This window comes from Camarhynchus parvulus, chromosome 4 (genome assembly GCF_901933205.1).
Source record: "Camarhynchus parvulus chromosome 4, STF_HiC, whole genome shotgun sequence".
NCBI classification, from domain to species: Eukaryota; Metazoa; Chordata; class Aves; order Passeriformes; family Thraupidae; genus Camarhynchus; species Camarhynchus parvulus.
Window position 1 is genome coordinate 55,977,612 of NC_044574.1, and position 23,446 is coordinate 56,001,057.

Sequence of the window (23,446 nt, forward strand, 5' to 3'; positions counted from 1 at the left end):
AGGGAATTTGAGAAAGGGGACAAACTGGAGAGTGGGACGGGGAATTCCTCTTTCACCTGAAACACATCAGGCTGCAGGCAGCCTGCCAACTCAAGAAAAAGATTATGTTCCAGCTCTGTGCCATTTGCTGGCATCTCTCAGTGTTCTGAATACAGGAGACAGTTGCATCCTTCTTAAAAACAGCTCAAGTCCCAGTGCTGTAAAGACTTGACAAATTTGTTTAAATACCTGGGAGAGATTTTAGGCCTACTTGGACTGATAAATCTGTAAGCAGTTAGACATCCTTCAAAGCTCTAACGACAAATCCAGCTTCCTACATTTGTCTTTTTCAGAAAAATCAGATGCCTAATATGTTTAGCAACAGATACACTGCCATTATAAACAAGGTATTACACTGTGGTTTTTTCTTTAATTTCGTTGGTGCTTTTGCTGTTGTTCTGTTGTCTGCTGTGGTCACTTCAGCTTTTCTTTTTTATAAGGATATATAGAGTTGTTTTCCAAAGGGAAAGACCATTTGTTATTTGCCTTAATTACTTTCCTAGACACTTCTGTGATGGTTATTTTTGAAGTAGGTGAGCAACTTAACAAAAACAACACAGCTTTATTCACTTTCTTCATTCAAACACTTTTTCTGTTACTTGCATGTATTATATTTAAGTCCAACTCTAAGCAGATTAAAGTAATACAGAAGCATGTGTCTCCCTTTCCTCCTGTGTATTTATAAAATGTGTCTGAAAATACTTTCTGTTCATCAAGTAATCTTTTCTGTGGCTCTGGGATATTTTTTTCTCCTCCCCAAAATCCATGAAGTAAAAGTATCTTGCAGTAAAAGCAACTCTGCAATTACCAAGATTATTCTAAATGAGCATAAAGGTACCAACAACTGCATTTATCTGCTTCTACCAAAAAAGTTTTCTGATTTTTTTTTCAATTGCTTGAGGTACTTTGACAGAAACTACAGTAAAAGTGTTGAGACAGAAGAATTTCTACAATTACCATTTCTTTGAAAAGCCTTTAAAAAAATGGCAAAGCAAAACAAGTCAAAGTAGTACAACCTGCAATGACTGGTGACACTTGAGTGGTCTGCCCTGTAACAGCTTTGCTATTGATTGGTTTTGCAAATATCAGCTTGGTGATCACCGGGCCAGAAGTTGGGGTTCGAGTCTTCTTCGCAATCTAAAAGATGGAGGAAAAAAGATCTAAAGTAACTTGAGCATTTTGGATCTAAATTATTGTATTGTTAAGTACATTAAAAAATAAAAAGGGCAATACTTGCACACATAATTAGAAGAATAACTGTATATCTTGCATTTCATCTCCACTTCTCCTTATGGAAAAAACTAGGAGATTATCCTTGACACTTCAGAATGCCAGCTGCCAAAGTAGGATAGCCAAATCCCTCTCAGCTTTTTCAGAAGATAGCTCTCTGTGCAAAATCTCATCTTCAAGATGCTGAAATTATTTCTTATGTGTGGTTGGTCTACATAAAAATGTCAAAATTAAATGCACAACTCTCAGTTTTCAAAGCTTTAAACGAAGTCACTTCTTTTCCAGCCAACCAGGACAAAACTTGTCCCCAGTGATTTAAATATGACCACTACTGCTCTGAAACATCTCTTGACCATTTTGACATAGCAGCACACTTGTTTTGCAAATGGGGAAAATGTTTTTCTGCAACAGTTCCCAAAGCACATGGATCATCAGTGCCTGTAAGTTTTGAGTACTCACTAGCCAAGAACAAATCAGTTGGCCACCTCCAGGTATAAGGGGATCTATTTTCTTATTGCAATCCAGTCTCCGAAAACACAGCTGGACCAAGAACATGTACAGCAATTCAATGACAGATCACTTCAGCTTGAGATCTTCATAAGCAGGAGTATATAGTCTTAAAAGTTTTAAAGAAGATTTTTCTCCCCTTCCACACTGTGAGAAGTTAATTACCAGTTGCATTTTTTTATACATTGGCACCCAGCTAGTGAATAGTTCAATTTGGAGGCTGACTTTTTCCAAAGACTTTTAACCTGCTGACTGCAGGGGCTGCCTGTGGATGTGGCCTGAGTCTATGTGAGCAGGCTGGAAGGCTGTATGCTCACATTTCCTGAAGCCCTTACATCTGCCCACCCCACAGGTGAGGCACATCCTGCCTCTCCCTCCACCACATCCCGTGGGCACCAGCCTTCAACTCCAGCAATATCAGAGAAGCACCACATTAACATTCACGTGGGGAGCCACCTCTCAAGGGCACAGAGCCACCTTTCTTACTCAAGCAGCTAAATCAGAAATCTTCCTGATGTGATACAGAGCTGACAGCTACTTTCGACAGCCTGAGACAGTTACAAATGCTCAAATGAAGCAACTGAGTAGGCTGGAAGTTATGGTTTCCTCCACAAAACCCTATCTATAGAATTTGTTGCCTGAAAACACCTTTTTTACAACCACGTAAGGCAAAAACATACAAAGTATTCAGCAGCACATAACAAATTCCTCAGTTGCTCCACAAAAAGCACACATGAGGCTGCCCCAGCTCCCAGCAGCACAGTCATGGCACAGCCAGGGAAGCTGGAACTCCCTCTGCTATGGCATTGGAGCCCTCCAGGCTGCTGTGGAAAGCCAAGGGCACCTCTGTGTGCCCAAGGTACACCTGGCCAGGGAAGCCAGCAAGGAGCAGCTCTGACACCAGGCACCACCAGAGAATGGATCTCATTTAAAGGACGCCACATGCTGCTCCACAGGAACCTACAAGTGCTCCTCAGAGGAAACCTCCATCTCAGAACAAATATGCTGCTCCTCAGGCACAGTAGGTGATTTATGGGGCATATACAATTGTCAAGGCTTTAAAATGAAACAGAGGAGAAATAAACCTGTTCTTTTTGGAAATACATTAACTAAAACTTTGAAACATAAGTTGTTTGAAGAAGGAAGCTTCATTCACAGCCCTGCTCACAAATTTAACTCAAAGCCATTTTTAAATTTCAATGATTCAATTATCTTAGCACATATACAGCTGATAGATGAGCAGGCATTTTATCTGTAATTTTTTTTCTCAGCTTGGACACGCTTTAATTTAGGATCAATTCTACGCCTTTCATCTGCTTGATTTGAGATTTCTGTTTTAAATTAACCTTACCTTGCCATAAGGTATTATTGCAACTCGATTGTTATTGCTTTTTTTCTGAAGTGAGAGCTAAGTCTGGCTCAGAACATGATGAGCACTCAGCAGGAACAGCCAGCTCTATAACACAGTTGTTTCCCACTAACAGTCAATAAATGTGCTTAAATGACTTACATGAATGTGTGTAAAATACTACTGACCATTAACACAAAGTATTTCAGAAAAAAACTTAAAAATTCTAAAATAACAGGTCAACACATGTAGCCCTGCTTCCCTCATACTCAACTTGCAGTATCCTCCTCAAATAAATTCTGCCCTGCTTTTTAGGTGAACTGTTTGTCTACAAAGAGGGAGGTCTAATAAACAAGTGAATCCCCTCAGGGCTTAGGAAACAGCAAGACAAATGTGGTTGGTTATAAATGAGGAACAGCACCCTTGGCCCTACCTGCTGCCAAGCAAGCATTTCTGAGGTTTATGGCACTGGATAACCCCAGCCACCAGGGAGAAGCTTCTTGGCACCACTGGGAAACTCGCTGCCCATTTCAGTAAAGACTGGAGAAGCCAGAGGAAATAATCAAGATGCCCCTTTGATACTTCAGAATGGACAAGTTCTCTGGAGCACTCTGCCATAGCCTGTACTGATCACAAGGAGCTTAGCATTATCCCCCTGCCCATGTAAACTAAGCATGCCCTCTGCAAGTTACTTTAAGTTAGACTGCAAATATATTCCCTGGAGCAACAAGCTCTTCTGTAGCAATGTTATTATATTTAGGAGCACACACCAGCCTTCCTTCCCCTACAGAAGGCAAGAGATTTCCCTGCAGGCAGCTTGACTTCAAGGGTCAAGTTCAGTCTTCCTAAACACTCTTCACTAAAGATGAACTAGCAAGTTCATACATGGCTGGACTTTGTGTTCAGACTCTGTTCTATTCATACAGGCACACTCATAACTCACATTTACTGCTGGATATCCACAGTCAGCTACCACAAAGGAGCTATAAATCCACTCCCTAAATGACCTGTTGGGAGCCTGTCCATCTACCCACTCTCTGTGTCATTTATATTTGGCATAGCATGAAAAATCAGGGACTCTAGAAATAGAAAAGAACACTTTAACTTCAGAGATGAAGAAACTGAGCTAGGAATGGGAGTTTGAGGTTAGGGAGTGCACAAGGTCCCTTTTCAATTATGAAATAAAGCCACAGCAGCTGCCTTGCCATGGTAGCAACTATGCTATGGACACTGTTAAAACCAGAGCCAGTTACCACACAAAACAAGCACAAGGCAGACTTAACAGCAGCCATGGTGATATGTCTGGACATCTGGCTCAGAGTCATGTGCAAGGCCAAATTCCTGCTTCATAAACCTGGACTAAAGCAGCAGAGCAGCAGGCACACCACCACCTTTATGGCCATAGGCAGGCAGGAGCCACAGGCTGAAAGCAGATGTACTTGCCCAGCAGTTTTTTCCCACATATTTGTGGCACCAGTTTCAGCTAAATCAGGACAAGCTGCTGTAAGGACAGTAATTAACCTCTGGATATAGATGAGGCCAAAGGCCCTGCCACACTTAACACCTCACAGTCTCATACATCCAGAACTGTAAGCAGAGGAGGAGTCAAATTCCAATAAACATTTTGCTGAACCCTACCAATTATGCCTCGGGTGCTGAGACTTCAACTATCACAATTAGATTACAAGATTAGATTAGATGTCAAGGCAATTGAGTTTCTCTAACGATATACAAAGCCTTTATGGTAGTGACCACAAGAACTGATAAGAGCTCTTTGTCATCTAATCTGCACCAGTTCATTCTCAGCACCAAGTCAGTCTTGTGCTGCCCTCCATCTGAAATAGCTGATTCACAAGAGATAAATTACAGGAGACTCATGGGGAGTCAGGGAGGCATTCACAGCCTCCTTTTCCACTCATTGAAAGATTAAGGGGCTCGTTCAGGGCGATGGGGTAAAAGAATCACTTCATTTTCTAAGACAGGGACTCGAGGTGTGAGTTACCTCCCTTGTCATTCAGGGTAGAGTAGAGCCAGACTTCTCTCACCCAGCCTCATGTCACTCTGACACTTCAGAAATTTTCTGCAGGGAAAAGCATTGTCTATGAAGTGCTAACGTGATAATTTCCCCTGCAGTATCAGGTGCTAACCTTGTCTTCTTGCTTTTCATTTCTACTTCTTCCTCGCCTTGTGGACAAAAAGGAATGCCAAGTGCTAACAATTCAATCTGTTTTGCAAAGGGAACCAATGGCTTAACAAAAAGAAACCACAACAAAACAAATTGACCCAAACTGCAATTAACTAGATTTAAAAACGGATGCAAGTCCATTAGTAAGAGCTTCTGCTAAGGAAAAGTGTGGAATTCCCAATGGCAAACTGAAGGGGTTGATGGCAAAGCCACTGATTTCAGTCACTGACAGCACAAATCATCTCATGCAAGGAAAAACCACATCACAGCTATGTCGTTTTCCCCAGTTTCCTGTACCTGTCACTTGGCAGTGAATAATGAAGCCAAATAACAGGAACTGATCCACTCTTAAATGTTTCTACGACTGCTGAGCAGAGACTTTCTTAAAAACTATAGTGCCAATCATTTATGTTTCAAATGGTCATTATTAAATATGTTTCCAGGTATGATGTAGCAACAAAAAGTAGTAGGAATTGGTGAAGGAATCATCTGCAACTTTAAAGAAAATATTCAGAATTGATCTTATTCACCTGCCATGAAACACTAATCAAGGAACATTTGGCTAATAAAGTTCTTTAAACTTTGTCATTTTTATGTGCAGCTGATTATTTTTAACAGCATACTTAAGAGTTTAATTTCTCATTTTATTTAGACAGTAAAATAAATATTTTTCCATCATACCCTGCATTGAGTTCTACTTGTCCTTCACTTTAAGAAGTCTTATTTTTTATTATTTCTGCCTCACTGCAGAAAGGAAGAAGGAAGTCACTCACATTTATTCTGCCACATAACAGATGAGAATCAGACCCTTTGGGTCATAACCCAAGTCTTTTCAACACATTTTCAGATCCAAGCAGATTCTCTGTGGTTTCAAATATCTCAAGATCCATGCCAGAGATTGGGAACAAAACCTTGAATGTTCAGCTTTAGATAACTAGATTTGAGGCAGACAAGATACACCCTTCTGTTCTTTTTTGGATGCTAGAAGTTTTTTCAGAGAGTTTGTTTAAATAAACTGAATGTAATAGGCAGAAGTTACTCTTCCATAAAGGAGTGTATGCTTTGAATAAACAACAACAGGCACATAAAGTTGAATTCACTCTTCCTGAAAGTATGTAGAATTTATTTTTATAAAATGAAAATAATGAGAAAATTATCTTCAATCTACTGAATAGTTCACTTTCTCTGAGGCAAACCCTAAGTTTCTAGACAGTAGCTAGAGGCAAACAGCATAAAATGGCAAACACATCCACAGATGAAAGCATGGGCTAAGAGCAGCATTGTATTTTTTAAATACAAAGAATAAATGCAAAGGTTGAAAGCAACAGTGTGTCAATCAGTGCAGGAAACAGACAACAATTGCAGCAACAGAACTGGTTTGAAGATGTTTCATCAGCATAACTCATTTTACCTGTACTGTTTTTACTTGCTGGGACTGCAAGACAGAGGGCTGGGCCGCAGTGTTTATCAGCTGACTCCCCTGCGTCAAAGCTGAGACACCCACAACAGGTTTCACTTCCGACCGACCTCCAATGACAACTTTGATCTGCTGGCCTTGTACCTTGGAGTCTCCAGCCTGGGCTTGGGACACGGCCTTCTGCGACTGCGGGAGCTGGCTGTGGGGTAATGCTAAAACAATAGGCTGGCCAGACTTGCCCAAAGTTGTTACAATCAGCTTTTGCCCGTCTGGTTTAATACTCTGACTGCCTATTTTAATATCAGTGGCCTTGTTCAGAATAATCTGATTAGCTGAGATAGTGACAGGGGTCTGAGCACCAAGTTTATGGAGGCCACCTGGAAAGGCAGGCTTTACAGCTGCATTCACATCAGGGCTTGGGGTTGTGGTGGTGGTCAGTGCTGCATCTCCCGAGTGGCTGCTGGGTGCAGGAACCGATTCCGTGGTGACTGTGGCTGTGGTCGTGGCTGAGGAGTCGCTGGTGGTGCTTATGTTCACTATTTCTTCCAGTTCTGTTTCCATGGGAATGGACTCTCCTCCCATGGGCGACGACACGATAACAGCCTCGATGCTGTCGTCCTCCACCAGAGTTATGCCGGTGTCCATGATTTCCTCAGGGAGCAAGCTGTTCACTTCTGCTGAAACCACCTCCATTTTAGTAGCTGTGGCAGTGATGGCCGGAGCAGGTACTGCAATATTTTAAAAAGTTATTGGCTTCCAGAAAATACATATTTTCAAAGCTTTATGAATAATATTACCAAAGAAGAAAATACAGTCGATTTTTTTCAGACTGAAAGTATTGTGCATGCACAGGAGGGTTATCATGGGAAAAAAACCTGTCATCAAAATGTAACACACCAAGCTGAATTTAGTCTCAGTAATAACTTACATCAAACCTTTACAATATTATTCGCTGAAGTAAAATAAAGGCATTACCAGTCCACTCTTCACACCAAAGTACACAAAGAAGCAGTGTTTCCCCTCTGAAAATATGGGCACAGACATTTAAACTCACCAAAGTGTAAAGCAAGAGTTAAACAGCTTTAAAGAAATCTAATAGATGATGATGTATTTTCATACATGCCAACATTGATTACCAGGTTATCTTGCTCAAGAGACTTGTTATCCGTACCAGACGTAACATTCTCGCCAAATTTTTATTTTGGAAATCTCAGAAAAACAAATGACTGTTTAGTGATGGACTTAAACAACCTCAAAAGGTCAATCAACAGCCACCTATCATAAGATCAAGCCAAAGCCCTGCCACTCACAAGATGAAGAGATAATCCCTTGATGCTGGCTATGAAAAGAAGAGCTCAGAAATTTTTTTACTTCAATAATCACCAGAGTATATAACACACAAATTCATGATTGATTTGAAAGATGTTCTAAACACAAAACAAATAACACACCATATGAAAAATAAAAGGAATTTTTAAGAGCACCCAAATTATATATTAAACGAACCCCTGCAGTGAGATTCAAAACCAGAGTCACTTCCACTTGAGAAACCTTACAGACATTGCTGGAAATGGCCACACTGTACCATTCCCCTAAAGCTGTATCAGTGTCAAGAGTCTGAAAACAGATCAGCTCCCTAAGGCATTTTCTGCACTTGCTGACGCCATGAGCACACTTGGGCCTCGGATGGGTGAGCACACCAGTGGGTCTGCCTACATGCTCCTGAGTACTAATTATAAGCTCAAGGGGACAAAATCCTTGCAAATTCTGTTTCCTACTTGCTAGGGAAAGCAGAGCTGAGTTTTAATACTAATTCATGAGGAAGCATGCCAGTGAAAACATTGACCAAATGCAGGGGGTGACATGATTTCCTCTGGAGTTGTTGTGGGCCCGTTTTGTAGAGCAGCTAACTACAGAACAGCTGCATTTCACCCACAAGGTGGAAGGACTGGGGGAAAAAGCCCTGCTAGAATTACATGGTTTCCATGCTGAGCTCCAGAGACTATGCTGGAGCAGTCCTGGCCTCCCTGATTGCCAAGGGTGCCACTCTGATGCCCCTCACCTCAGAGTGCCAGCCAGACCAAGCTGCCCTGACACTCAAGAAGCCTGAGCTCTGAAAGAACTGCACTGACAGTCAAACTCACAGCTCACTTACTGGCAGGCATTTAAAGATACAAAGTTATCTGATGTCACTGCCAGAAATACCTCCAGTGGAAAGCATTTGTCCCCCAGTAATGCCTGCAGAGTGATGCCAGCCCTGGTAAGCAGCCCTAGACAAAACAGCCACCTCTGAGGGACACATTAGTAAGAGGATCATATTGCTGCCTTAAAGTCAAATAGGTTAACTGCACAGATGATTACTCAAAAGTAGACTGTTTTTGAAGACAGCACGTGTTAAGGTCACTAGGTCTTCTTCTGAGCTGTATCACTTGACTGTAACCTCAGCAACTTGCAAAGGCTTGTGGCTCAGATAGTAAAACTTCAAACTATTTCAGACACAAAAAAAATAAACCTCAAACCAAAGCATCATCCTGTTCTATACTGATATGCACAAAGGGCTTGGATCCAGAAGTTGACTCCTAGCGTCAAGCACAATCCATGCAATGATTGCCTCCAAGTTTGAAAAGGAGAGAATCATCTAAATTAGACAGTGGGGAAACCACCTCACTCTGTAATCATAAATAGTTTTAAATAATTTGCTTTTGGGTTCCATTTGTACACATTTTTCCCAAGAAAGGCCATTCTTACCATCTTTTAACAGTATGATCATAAAATCTTAAATATATCTAAGTAGTTTTATAGTTCATCAGTTATGTGCATTCTTTATCCTTACCATTTGGTTATGTTACAAAGTGTTAAGTGCTTATTAAATACCTATATCTAGCTGAAAGCATATTGATATTAAAATACATGAAGTCAAGCTTTTAAACAGCATTTTGAGTCCAAACTAACCACTGCAAGTCAGAATGCAGAAGAAAAAGAAATATATCACATCTAGTCTGGAATCAGAAACTGACAAGTGAAAAGGAAAGAAACATTACTCATAGTTACTGTATGAGCAACTTATGGCAATCACATAGGAAGATTTTGCAGTTATCAGGTAATTTTAAACTTAGCTTCCATTATTTTAAACTTATTCCATTATTCCAAATTCAGGCTAGTGTGTTCAACAACAGCAAAGAAGAACCATAACACAACCCACTGGCTCCATTCCTTCACTGCAGGTTGGACATGACTGGAATAGATACTTGAAAGGCAACAGTGAAAATTTCATCCTGGCTGTACCAGAGACTGCTGTCAAAGGCAACTTCAACATCCCTGCAGATTTTTACTTGGTATCTAGCCAGGATTTCTCAACAGTTCAGCTGTTTATTTTTTATTAATGCTTTTATACAGTTTCCCTTTTTCCAGCTGCTCTACTAAAGCGATTACCAACAGTAAAAACACGCCAAACTCTTTTAAGATCCTAAGAGCCTTGAGATTGTCAAGAAAGGGTAGCAAATAGTTTTAACTATTTAAACCCTTGAAAGTTTCCTTCACTTCAGCAGCTATGTTTTGAATACTGAATAATGCACAAGCTCTAACTACAACCCCTTGAAAACATGCATCACTACGTGTTTTCTTAAAGCCTGAAGGAAAAAAACCCAATCTAGACTAAGCAATTGTTTAAGCCTCAGACTGGGAAACTCAGCAAATATCCTAGGTTCAGATTACCAAACAGATAATTTTAGCCTAAAAATAATGGCCATACAATTAAATAAAAGTTCACCGAAAAATTCACATAATGAAGATTTGTAAACACAGCAAGCTCAGAACACCCAACCAGCCAAACACATAAAAAAAAAGTTAGAAGCTAAAGCATACTGTCAGCAAAGTCCTGGACCAACAACTCTGAAAAGTGCTAGGTACAGTAAGGAGAAGGAAGCGAACAAACTCTCAGCTTGAGCAAAACACCAGTGATCATCTTACTCATAAAACAGATTCCTATTATTGATATTCAGGAAGAAATATATATACATATATGATGGTGTAAAGGATAAAGAGGATTTGTAAGGAAGAATATAAAGAGGATCAGGATTGTAGGCAAAAATACAGAATAGTGTCTGACAGATATCTGTGATTTTTATCTTTTTTCTCCATCACTAGCATGTCACTGCAAAATCTCTAAGAAACTGCTAAAAGTAATGAGATCAATCATATCAACATCTTTGTTGATAAAATACCAGAACAGCCACACTAAACAGGGAAAAAAAAAAAAGTCACTATAATTAAGCACAGTGATGTACAAAGAAGTAAACAAAATGCAAGACATAAAAACGTCTTGTACTTTACAATAACTGCATTTTATTACATGCAGAAACATCTCCATTCCACTAAGAATAGCCAACCTTCCTGCCTGCAACCATGAGCAGTTTGAGTAGGGTGAAAGGTTACAAAACCACCAGCAAGGCTATGTACTGCAACCAAAACACACATTTATAAATTCAGATTATACAGAAACAAGGCTGCTGAGACCAGCTTTACACCAACTCCTGGAAAGGTGATGCATGTTAGCAAGGCCACGACAACAGAGCAGAGGGCCAAGGCACTCATCACCACTTGTAGCTGCTGGCCTGGGGGTGCTCAGCCATGGGAACACTCTGGTATAACCTGACAGATCCAGGAACACTGGCCAGACCTGCCTTGAGTCACCGGCAATGCTCATTTTTCAACCAAATTCCCAAGTGTCACTTTCACCAGAACATAAGGAAACCAAATCAGTAACAGCTTTTATATGAACACCTCTTGAAGTACAAAACAAACCCACAGCGTCCAAAATCAAAAGCCTCATAAATGCAACACATCTAACGTACCCCTGAAGGAGCAGGGATTCTCTTGGGACCAGTAGGAAAATGCTAAGGGAAACTAAGTATCATTGCCAGATACAGCAGTATCTGTTAGTAGTTCCTTAAAGCTGGGACAGATACACTTGAGAGTAGCACCCTCAAGAGCCAGCAAGAGCAAATATTTGCAATTTCTGAGCTAAAACCGTGCAAAAACCCTTAAAAAGAAGTATGAAGAAGAACAATGAAGCCTGCCCTCAAGAAAGGGGAGAATGAGGCTGAAAACCTGAGTCAGATGAATGGCAGAAAAGTAAGGGTGGACAACCTAACAAGTAATTGTTCACTGCAAGTACAGTGGACTCTAATGAAAATTACTATAAAAGAATGTAGGATCAACAGCTAGTCAGTACAAAAGGGGTAACATTTAAATTTTCCATAGCTGAGACAAAAATGTGCCAACACCATCTCTTCTTTTTCCAATCAAGGTGCAGCAGAGGACCGCCAGCAGGCTATGGCTCACATGTGAGGATTTTAAAACTCAAAAATCCCACATTACATGGTTACATTGCTAAAATTGGCATATTTAAACCTTAACTGGCAAAGGTTTAAAAACACAATATATTTCGTTCCTAAGTCCATTCATTAGAACAAAGGCAAGAACATGAGGAAAAAGGGGAAATACAGAATAGATCCTTGATGATTTAAATGAGAAGCATGAGATGCTGCCAACCACATTTCAGTTGCTTAAAGGCTTTTCAAATTTTTCAGCTTCTGCTTATCTGCTCTCTCCAATCCTGGCAGATATTTAAACTCCTGAAGGCTACTGAGCTGAAGAAATCAGATTTTTTGGGACCTTAATACTTAGAGACTAAGCAATTTGAAATGCCCGGCCCTCAAGGGCCAGCGCTTAGACCTTTCTGCCAGAGCAGGGACAGGTAGCAGACCTGTCTGCAAAAGGTGTGCCCAGGTGTTATCTCCTGCAGCATGCGGTAGGAAAGAGTTGGATGGTGGGTTCCAAGCACAACCCACAGCCAAAGTGCCAAAAATTCCCCCACCAGCACACCCAGAAGGGACAGGGGAAATAATGCTGAAGAATGGAGGCTTGCAGCAGCAAGGACTGGCAGGAGGAAGAGACTTCTCCCAAAGGCTGAGGTGTCCCTGCCAAACTGCTTCACTGCTCTGCAGACTGAAGAGGAAACACCCATGACAGCAGGGAAGATGCTGGAGCTAAGGCAGCCCCAGGTACCCCCCTTTGCCACCAGCAGGGGTTTGGGGGCTCACACCATGGGAGTCACTTCAGAAACCTGGTCTGTGAGGGACTGGGGGATCCACCTGACAGAGAAAGGAAAGAGATCTTCGTTCATAGGTTTGTCTGGATGGTGAGGAGGGTTTTAAATTAAAGGCATCAGAAGAGGGAAGCCAAGGGCTGTGATCTGGAGCAGAGTCTGGTTAGAGGCCTGTAGCCAGCAGTGTTCTCCAAGGGGTCAGTACTGGGTCTGCTCCTGCTGAACTTGTTAAATTATCTGGATGAAGGGACAGAGTGCATCCTCAGCATGTTTGTGGATGATTCAAAACTGGGAGGCGTGGCTAATACACCAAGAAGTTGTGCTACAATTCAGTGAGACTTGGACAGAGGGAAACCTAATGAAATTCATCAGGAGTCAGTGCAGGGTCCTACACCTGGTGAGGAATAATCCCACACACCAGTACAAGCTGGGGGCTGACCTGCTGGAAAGCAGCTCTGTGGAGAAGGACCTAGGAGTTCCAGGGCAGAAGTTCCATGCATGTCAGCAGTGTGTGCCCCTCTGGCCAAGAAGGCCAGTGGTGTCCTGGGGTGAGTCAGGAACAGTGGGGTCACTATCTAGAACTGCTGCACTGAGGGGCTGCAGAGTGCCCTTTTCTGCAGAAACCCACCTAGACACAAACATGCAGCCTGCCCTAGCTTCTGTTAGACTAAATGATCTCTAGGACTCTCTTCCAACCCCAACCATTCCCTGATTCTGTGAGCAGCTCGAAGCTGCAACAATTTAAGTACAATCCAGTGGAAACACTGTTTTGCAGTAGCAATTCATTCACCCACTTTTCTTCGTCTTCCTAATCTTCCAGTTCTTGGGATGGAGGGGAATAAAAGCATGTTGCAATAATTCAACCATAGAACAGTTACTAAGCTCTCCATGCTGCTATAATTAACAGATAACAGTACAAAATATTGACAAGGATACTTAAAACACAATGAGTACCCACTCCTGCCCAAAAACCCCAATACACACAGGAAGAAAGAGATTATGTTCTTTGCAGACATGCTGTAAAGAAAAAAAAATCAAAGTTTTCAAAAATATTCATGTCTTACTGTCTTCAAAATAGAAAAGTTTTACAAAACTGCATCTTCTTCCTTCACCACAACAGCTGCTACAAATTCACTTTAAGACTCAGCTATCTTGTGACCTATAGCTGTTTTCTTCACATCAAAACTATTTCTCACATAGAAGGAATCTCAGCATGCTACCACTGAAATTCAATTATACACCAAGTACAAAAGCAATTTTTACAATTAAACTAACAAGGACCTTAGAAACAGTACATAACCAAAAATCCCCATGAGTCAGAGCCTTTCAGGCAAAATTGAAGGTGGAAAGAAAAAGGACAAAAGCTTTAACTAAGTTTTCAACAAAAGCAGCATGTCATACAAATGGCAAATGGTTGAATTATGTTACATGTACAAGTGGGTGCATTGTTTCCTAGAAAACCAGCATTTCAAAACACTGGGATATCTTGTTCTGGATTGGACAACCCCCTATCCACCACAAGAAAATACTACATTGCCCAAAGGTACTACCTATTACAAAAGAAGATTATTAAGGAAGAACATTCCAGCTGTTGAGAGGTACTGAGCAGTATTACTGAACAAAACACAACAAAACTCCAAGCACTCACTCAGAGTCATTAGTTAAAGTCTTAAACACTGCTTGTTTACCACACACCTCACTCACAGCAACTTTCCAGGAAAGTACTGGAAATAACATTCCAGGCAGCAGAATACTTCAAAGCAGTTCAGATTGCCTTCTGTAATGTTCTACTTTCAAGCAGAGCTTTAGGCAAACTAAAAATAAAATAGAAACTAGAAATAAGAACATTCCCCTTCACCCTTCCCTTGGTTTGCATGCCAAGGTTTTAGTCATTTTCAAAACATGCCATAGCACAAAGCTGAAACACAGAACTGCACAGGTGCTACAACCACCAAATACATTCTGAAGGTGTTCACTACAGTGAACAATCCAAATTCTGGGTTTGTGGATTTTAGGGCCTTTACATTTAATCAAGTGCTTCTAACCTTATGTTCCATATAAACTTTGTGGTGAGACCAAAAGTAGAAACCATTAAAATAACTTCATGTAATTTAATTTTTTGCCGTGTTCAGTAGGCCACTAGTAAGGCATTACAAATCTAAAGTTACATTGAATAAATATGTAGCGAACTTAGCTTGACTGATAAAAAAACCAAAAACCAAACACACCTGAAATGTGAGGAGTACTTATCACTAGGCCCAAAAAAGCAGATTTTTGTCTTCTATATACAGCTTGAAATAAAGGTCTTACTTTCTAAACTCCAGACACCCCTTCAATGTGAGGCTACAGAAGAATTCAGAAGACACAGCAATATCACACCAAGAACACTCTAAACAACAAGTGTGAAAACTACCACCATAGGCTTGATATCGAGTTCCCCACAGACTTTTAGCAGGTGTTATCATATTGCACACCCTTAAGATCAGGCTTGCTGCCAGCAATTTCAGCAAGAGTACATTTTAGAGCTGTATTTATGAACAAGAGTTCATCACAACAGAATTGTAACCTGCTAGTTTTACTGAGATTTCTAGCTGGAAAGCACAATGATGATCTAAGTGCATCTCACCTATACTACACTAGCACTGCCCAGTTAGGTACAATGCATGAAGTTCATTCTAACTGAAACAAACCCTCCACATGACACTGATTTCAGTGAAGTATTTAATTTCAAAATAAAACAGCTAAAATGGCACAGAAAATTTTGCCCTAAAAGCTTAATTCCTTATGTGTCATATGCAATCACGATCCTTTTCAAAGTTAGAACACCACAGAGATGAAAACCAGAGAAAAACCTTAAAACAAAAAAGTGCCATGCTTTAAAGGTAGTGCTGTCAAGATTTGAACAGCAGTGAAAGCTGCTACGGCCACTACTGCTTTTTAAACTTATCTAGGTTGGCTTTCTCCATTTTTGACTCAAGTGGAGCATTGAAACAAAAAACACAGATAGCCCAAACAGTTACTTTGCAGGGATTTGCAGGAAAACATGCTTCTAGCCGCAATCTCAGCAGTTATACCAGCTTTAAACATGACAGCACTCCACAAGTCCAGAATACATTCACTTGCAGAAGGGCTCAGCTGAAGATAAATGTTCACCGGCAGGAAACCAGGACTGCATTCAGACTCCCTCGTTCAGAAAAACCACTATTAACACTTCCTTCCCACTTCAGTCTCTAGATAAAGCACCTCTGTATTCCTTTTGGGAAAACTTACTTACACAACTATGACTGTGCAATAGCTGACTGACCTTTGTGGAATGAAATTCCACATTAAGATTTTGAGTTGAGATCAATTCAACAGGAGAAACAGGAATTTCTGTGGAATCTTCATCCCTGCTCCAGTACTATGTGGGTCCCTTCAAATGCAAGCTGCTCAGACCTCTGAAGTCTCATGTGTTGTAACATGACAAGTTGAAGAGTTTCTGAAACACAAACTCCTAAGTTTCATTAGCTGTAGGTAAGAAAGCCAACAGCTTTGGATAAGCACTTCAAAAACTTACAGACAGTACTAGCCAGAAAGAAACATTTCAGTGACTAGGACTACACTGTATCTCTTACAACTTTGGTTTCAATATGTGAAAGTGACATGGCAAGATATGGACACTGTATCTCACGCTACCCCTGGAGAAGCTTTATTCCACGCACCATGCCAAGGAAGAAGAGTTCTTTGGACGCACTCTCTATACTGCTCACTGGGAAGGCTATTCCAGTGCCCAATCGCTCTCTGGGGGAGAAACCTTTTCCTAATACCCAACCTAAACAAGCAGCAGGACTTGAGAAAAGGTCCAAATCTGTCCTTACAGGGTACCTTCTAAATTGGATTTTCATGCCAAATATGCTCAACCACCCATTGGACAAGTCACCACTACACTGCCTGAGTTGAGACAGATCCAGAATGTTCATCTCCTTCTCAGAATTACTAAGTGAAGAAACAACAGTATGCAAAGCCTTAACTGTATTTTTCTATGGAAAAAACTTCTTTGGCTTTTTTTTAATGTAGCAAGATCCAGCTCTTTATTACATCTAAAACCAATTTGCGTATACAAAAGAAGCTTTTTCCAACTTTTTTTTTTTTTGACAGCTCTTGCCAGTTCATAATGTTGAGGACTGGAGATGAACAGTGATTAACATATGACAGGACAGTGGAGCTGACCTGCAGCCTGGCAGGTTCTCTGTGTGACTCAGCTGCCCTGGTTCATCACTGCACAGTGAACAGCACCACACACCCACAAAGAGCTGGACACACCTGAACCACAGGCTGTCACTGTAAATTCACCCACAATCCAGCTCAGGACACACACCCAAAGAGCTCGGCGTCAAACTGCGGAGTCCACTGAAACCAAGCCAGGAGCAGAAATAGAACTTGAAAATAACTATGGGATGTCTTTCTGCAAAATTCCATAGCATCTGCATTTATCAATGTCATTAAGAATTTTTGTTAAGAATCCAGGACATCCACCTTGTCAAAACCTTTTATTCAACCTATTTCTTTTTGCTGACATAACACCAAAACTCACCTTCCTGTTCAATAAAGAATGAGCTCTTATTTTTCCCAGTCATTCCAGTAGCAATGGTAAAAATTCACAAGTAGCCTCCCTCTTGCCTATTTTCTGCTTCTCTCTCGGGGAAATCCACTTTTTTTTTTTTTTGTCCACAAGAAACAGGAGTGACAAACCTTGCCAATATCAAGTGCAAAACTGACTACAGCCTTGCTGGTCATTGCAGTGTAGCCAGGTCACACTACTGGCACCAAAACTAATCTCTGCAAATGGAAAAACACCCACTGGTCATTTAATGGTCCAGGCATTCTCACAGCAAAGAGAAAACATATTTTAAGAAAAGATCAGTGCATAACAGCACAAGGTTCATAGTTCCCAGAGATTCATAGTTTCCAGAGATTCTTGACTGCTTGCTAGTGCAAAGGACTTAGAACACCTACCTATGCAAAGTTGAATCGAGTCGCACTTTAGAAAGTGAAGGTCACTTGTTTGCTTAAGTTGATTTCAAGGGGAAAACAAATAAATCTTCGAGAAACAAATCCTTTTATTGGGTCATTTTATAAGCAAAACAAACTAAAGAACAGGCTAGGTAATCTCCTTATTTGCTGTGTTCTCTCATCCCTTTTTGACAAATACAAACAAGCACATTAACTATTACAGACAACTGAAATTCACAAAGAATGACACAAAAAAATAGGAAATGTAGTTCTTAAGAAACTATTGACATCAGACATGCTTTCATTCATTTGTAAGAAAAGCCTCCACAGAAGTATATGTATAATCAAAACTCACCCTGCTCTGCTGACATATTGTCAAATGAAAGAGCACAACTGTACATAGGTGATCTGCGGTACTACATTTCTCCTAATTAACTTCAATTTTGCTATTTTTTCCAATAATGGGTAAAATAGTGTCATTCATTTCAGGCATTCCCCATTTTCTTACTCTCTCTGACACTGTTTTATCTCTAAAACTGAAAAGTTTTTTTGTCATAAAGCAAAGAATTACAAAAGCACTCAGCACTGTGTTTTTTCAACAGAGAGGCTTTTGTTTAAGCTTACTGCGCTAGAGATGCTTTAACAAAATGCGTGTCATGAAACCAGAAAAAGATGAATCCATGAGGAAGCTATGATTAACAAGGGTAAGTGGAAAAATTAATCATCTAAGACTGCAAACTCACCATGTTTGCATATGTAATAGCAGAGTGAAAGCAAATAGCTTTAACCCAGTAACAAAATAGGTATGTGGAACATAGACAAAATAATTTCCATTTTCTTTCCCAGTCTCCACATAAGACAAGTCATGGAGGCAGTTTGTCTGCATACCTCCCAGAGGACCATGGCTCTAGGTTTATCAAATACAATACCAATGGCAAACCATAGCAAGGAAAAAAACTCAACCTCACTCCATATCACATGCTGAATACATAACCAGTGTAAGTATCCTGTCTTTTTTCCAACAGTTACAAGGAATACTTAGGAAAATACCAGGTGTTCTTCTACCACAAATTAACCATCTATAGTCACAAAACAGTTCCCAAGGCAACCACAATTCCCTCAACCAATGCACACCATTCCCTCCCCATTACTCTACACTCTGCCAAGTGACTGCTCGCTGCCTGAGACACCACACAAACAACTGTATGCAGCAGATCAGAAGAATGGGCAAGGTACACAAATTAGCAACTCCTGTGTGTTTAAACTGACACTTGTCAAGTGATATGTACATGAGAATTTTATATTACACAGTTGAGGGTTTTGGGTTTGTTCCATTTCTTTTCCATGGGAAGATTGCTTAAGTTCATGATTCCACTGCCATATTTATAATAGAGGTGTTAGCTGATTTCTTTTTAAGACTGGCAAAGAAAAAAACCAACAAACCAACTTGTCCACATACCAGTTATGAAGATCCTTCTTCCCTTGGCAAGTTCTGAGTAATTTATGCTTCTACTATAATTTTAAAAGTAAAAGCAAAAGCTAAAAAACCTTATATGTCAACAAACTGATCATTATACACTAATAAAACAAGCACCTGCTACAGCTTCCTAGGATTTAGTGTGAGCAATATCCTAGCAATACCTTTATTGCATGGTTATTTCAAACAGCATTTGTGACTTAGTGTGTACATGAGCAGCAGCATTACTTTCCCATATTTCAATTCCCTGTGCGTATTAAACCAGAACTACTGCTGAAGGTCTCCTGTCCACCTTTGGTATCTGCCTGCTTGTTTCCATCCATTTTCCCTCCTCGTGCTAGCAAACATCTGTATAACTGCAAGGGCAGCCCAGATGAAGGAGCCAGGCAGGAGCAAAGCCATGCAAAACCAACTGTAGGTTGTCACAAACCCATTTTCTCCATGCCACTGACACTGGTGTCCAACCCAGGAAGAAAACTAATCCACAAAGTAGTAAACAAATTCTGGTGAGTCAGTGTGCTGAGACAGCTCTGTTCAAAGTCTATGAGCACCAGAGCAGCACCAAGGGATCACACCTGAAAGACTTTTCACAGGAACAATAGTTTCACCCAAGGAAGAAAGACTGCTTGAGTCTGCAACAGAAACTGCTGTTACTCCAAAGGAACAGAAATGCCAAAATAGTCAGTCCCTAAAGATCGGGAGTCAGATGTACCTAGAACTCACACAACAGATCAAAGCAGAGCCCGACACTAAGGGCATGCCCCTCATGTGGGCAGCAACACATCCAATAGCAGAAGGATGCTTCTGAAGGGGAGTGATGCCCAAATTAAGGAGCTACCAATCTACATCCAGATCTGGAACATGGGAATCTCTCACTTCGTGTAGCTTTGCACCCCATGACTAATCAAGGGATTATTCTGTTAGTCTCCCTCTTTCTTGTGCAAGAACATTCTCTTCCAGACTTCTAATGTTGTCAGGTGAGCCAGCCTAGTCACAGGCTGTACTGAAAGCCACATGCTGCTTATCAGCTTTCTGAGCAACTGAGGAAACCAAGCTATTCAAATATAAGGCCTGGCAAAATACAAACCTTTGAAAAAGGAACACAGGAAACATTTTCCATTTCTCTTTGGAAGCTCCTGAAACTAAGAATAATAATTAAAAACCTGAAGAATCCTGAGTTTATCTCCTAGGCACTTGATATGAAGGTGCCCACCACACCCTAGCACTGCTGTAGTGCAGAACCTCTGTAGGACATTAGATGTGCTTCTCACAGCATGTGAGTGTTACCTCTATAGCACCTATACAGAATGAAAGCACAGTCACAGCAAGTGACAGATAAGGAACTACAGTTTGTTGCTGAAGCAGAAACTAAAACACAACACCCCCAATCTACCTTAGTTCCCCCTGAAAACATTTTTCAAACAAGTGTAAGGGAAAATAACCTGAGGGGCTCTGACAGTTTTTCCAAATCTAAAATAAAGGACATTGCAGTGTATGAGATAACAACATCTCTAAGGCTGAATTCTGACAGTACTCTTGATCATTACCCTTCTTATGCACCTATAGTTAGCAGATAGTCCACCTGAAAGCATTTAAAACTTCTCAAGAATTCTGACAGAAGGGTTCAGAGCATTCAGTTACAAACAATCTGAGTGTGGACATCAAAGTATAAGCAAACCAAACATCAGCAGATAGTTCTTGATACATAAGCTGAACAAGCAGCCTTGCATAACAAATTGCTGAAGCTTACCCCATCACAATGAGCATGAAGTACTTTTTTATCCTGTTAGGGAGGCTGGGCTGGGTTTTCAAACACACTCTCCAAGCCAGCCTGTAAAATTGTTTGGCCTACAGAGCAATACAATCACACACATCTCTCTCTGGGTTGGTGAACTCTGTATAAGCCATGTAACTCAATGACACATATGTAAACTGGATGTCTTGACAAATAATAATCTAAAAAGAAAAAAGTTAAGTCTAATGCATTTTATTTTACAAAAAGATTCCACTGACAGAAAAAATATATTCAGCTGATAACCCACTATTCTTCTTGCCTCCAATAAGCCAAAAGCTATTGTGAAGAAGATAACCACATACTCAATGATTCAGTAACCTGCTATTGCCAGTTTCATGTAAACATTGCAAAGAACACTTCAAATTATTTCTCCATATTCAGTATTCCCTACAGTAAATGTAATATATTTCAAGGAACTGTTCAGAAGGATGAAACTAACGAAAGGTGATTGAAATATCTGTCCTTTCCTCACCTGGCATCTTAAGTCTGAGAGCTTTCCTCCTGATTACAGTATATTCCAGTGGGCAGTTTCATGTGCTCTCAATGCCACAGGGCTTTCCAGAACCCAAATCCTCAATATCAAGCATTACATAACATAATAGTACATAACATAATACTACATTACGTACTTCAAAGTCAAGGCCACAAATAATTAAAAACATTCTGAATACTGATATACTGCATAACAAAAAAGATGGTAACAAGAAAAGCTGGGACTATCCCAAAAGATGGTCTGGCTACATTCACAGAATCGTTAAGTTGGAAAGGCACCCCTGGAAATGATCCAGTCCTACTTCCCTGACAAGGCCATTTGGAGCAGGTGACACAGGACCATGGTCAGGTGAGTTTCAAATGTCTCCAGAGAGGGAGACTCCACAACCTCCCAGGGCAGCTGTTCCAGTGCTCTGCCACCCTCAACATAAAGTTCTTCCTCATGCTGAGGTGAAGCTTCTTGCATTTTTACTTATGGCCATTTATCCATATCCTGTTGCTCAGCACCACCAAAAACTCTGCCTCCATCCTCTTGGCACCCAGTTCTGAGATATTTATATGCGTTAATGACATCAGTCTTCTATTCTCTAGACTAAACAAGCACAGCTCCCACAGTCTCTCTCCATACAAGAGATGCTCCAAAGCCCTCATCATTTGTGTGGCCTCCACTGGACCCTCTCCAGTAGCTCCTTATTTTTCTCGTACTGCGGAGGCCAGAGGCGGACACATTGCCTGGGAGCTGGGGTTGTCCCCAGCCGGGCAGCGCGCTTAGGCCACAGGTGCGCCCTGGTACGGGCTGAGCTGAGCAAGCACCGCACCCGCTCCGCGGGCACAGCCAGAGCGAGCATCCCGCTGACACCGCCGCGGCCGTGCCCGGCGCGGCCCCGCCGGCTCCCCGAGAGCGACCCGCTCTTCCCGACCGGCGCATGCCGCCGAGCAGCCCGGGCCCCGGAGCCGCCCGACTCGCTGTCCCCGGGCCGGGCAGCCGGGCCCAGCCAGCTCCGGGCCCGGCGCGCCGAGCCCCGGCGGCCGCGGGCCCCGCGCGGTGCGGCCAGCGCGGCCGCTCCCCCGCGCCGGCTCTCACCTGGCGGGGGCGGCCCGGGCCCGTCGGCGCCGCCGGCCGCCGCCGTATTTCGAAAGATCCGCCATTTTCAGCCCGTCACCGCCGCTCCCGCCCCCGCCGCACCTGCCCCCGCCGCCCCGCCCCGGCGCCGCCCCCGAGCCGCGAACCCCAACCCCTTCCGCACCGGCGGCTCCCGCGCAGACCCCGCTCCGAGGGAGAGCCTGGCCGCGCCGGGGGGCCACCGTGACCCCGCCGCTCCGCCGCGGCTCCGGGCGCAGCTGACCCCGGCAAACGGCGGGGAGGGGACGCACCGGACGGGCAGCCCCGCGGCGGAGGGGCGGCCGGGACCGACTGTCCGCGCTATCCCGGGGAGGCCGGCGGGGCCAGCCGGGAGACCGGCCCGCCGCGGGGAGAGCGCCCAGCGGGGCCGGGCCTGTTCTTTCCCGGCGGGAGGCGGCTGTCAGCCGTGCCCGCGCCCCCTTCCCTGTCCTCCCGCCGCCGCTTTCCCGCCCCTCGCACTCACCGGGCGGGCGGGCGCTCTTCTCCTTCCTCCGCTAGCGACGCCTCTGGCCGGTGCCGGCGCCCCCCGGTGCCGCTCCCGGCGGCCGCGGCGGCGGCGGCCGCACCCGCGCCGATCCCGCCGCCGCGTTTGTTCAAAATCACGCGCCCCGCGCCATTCCCCCGCCGCATCCCATAATACCGCGCCGCCCTGGCAACCGCCGGCGCAGCGCCCCACGCTTCCGGGACCGCCCCGCCCCGCCGTCCGCTTCCGGGGCCGCGCGCGGCGCCACC

The 23,446-nt window shown here is 42.7% G+C and overlaps 1 protein-coding gene across 2 annotated transcripts in view; it reads right to left on the reverse strand.

Moving 5' to 3' along the window:
• LIN54 (lin-54 DREAM MuvB core complex component) overlaps window positions 1-23,373 on the reverse strand; it is a 37,649-nt gene extending 14,276 nt beyond the window's left edge. Inside the window, exons 1-3 of one of the 2 annotated variants that reach the window (XM_030947337.1) lie at window positions 23,178-23,373; window positions 6,721-7,454; window positions 1,056-1,176 (exon numbers count right to left, since the gene is read on the reverse strand). In XM_030947337.1, the coding sequence (XP_030803197.1) occupies window positions 1,056-1,176; window positions 6,721-7,419 (820 nt within the window). In that variant the 5' untranslated portion in view covers window positions 7,420-7,454; window positions 23,178-23,373. Of the gene's footprint in view, window positions 1-1,055; window positions 1,177-6,720; window positions 7,455-22,675; window positions 22,769-23,177 lie in introns of those variants that run through there. The other variant, XM_030947338.1, reaches the window with a different exon arrangement.
• Between the last annotated feature and the right edge of the window lie 73 nt (window positions 23,374-23,446).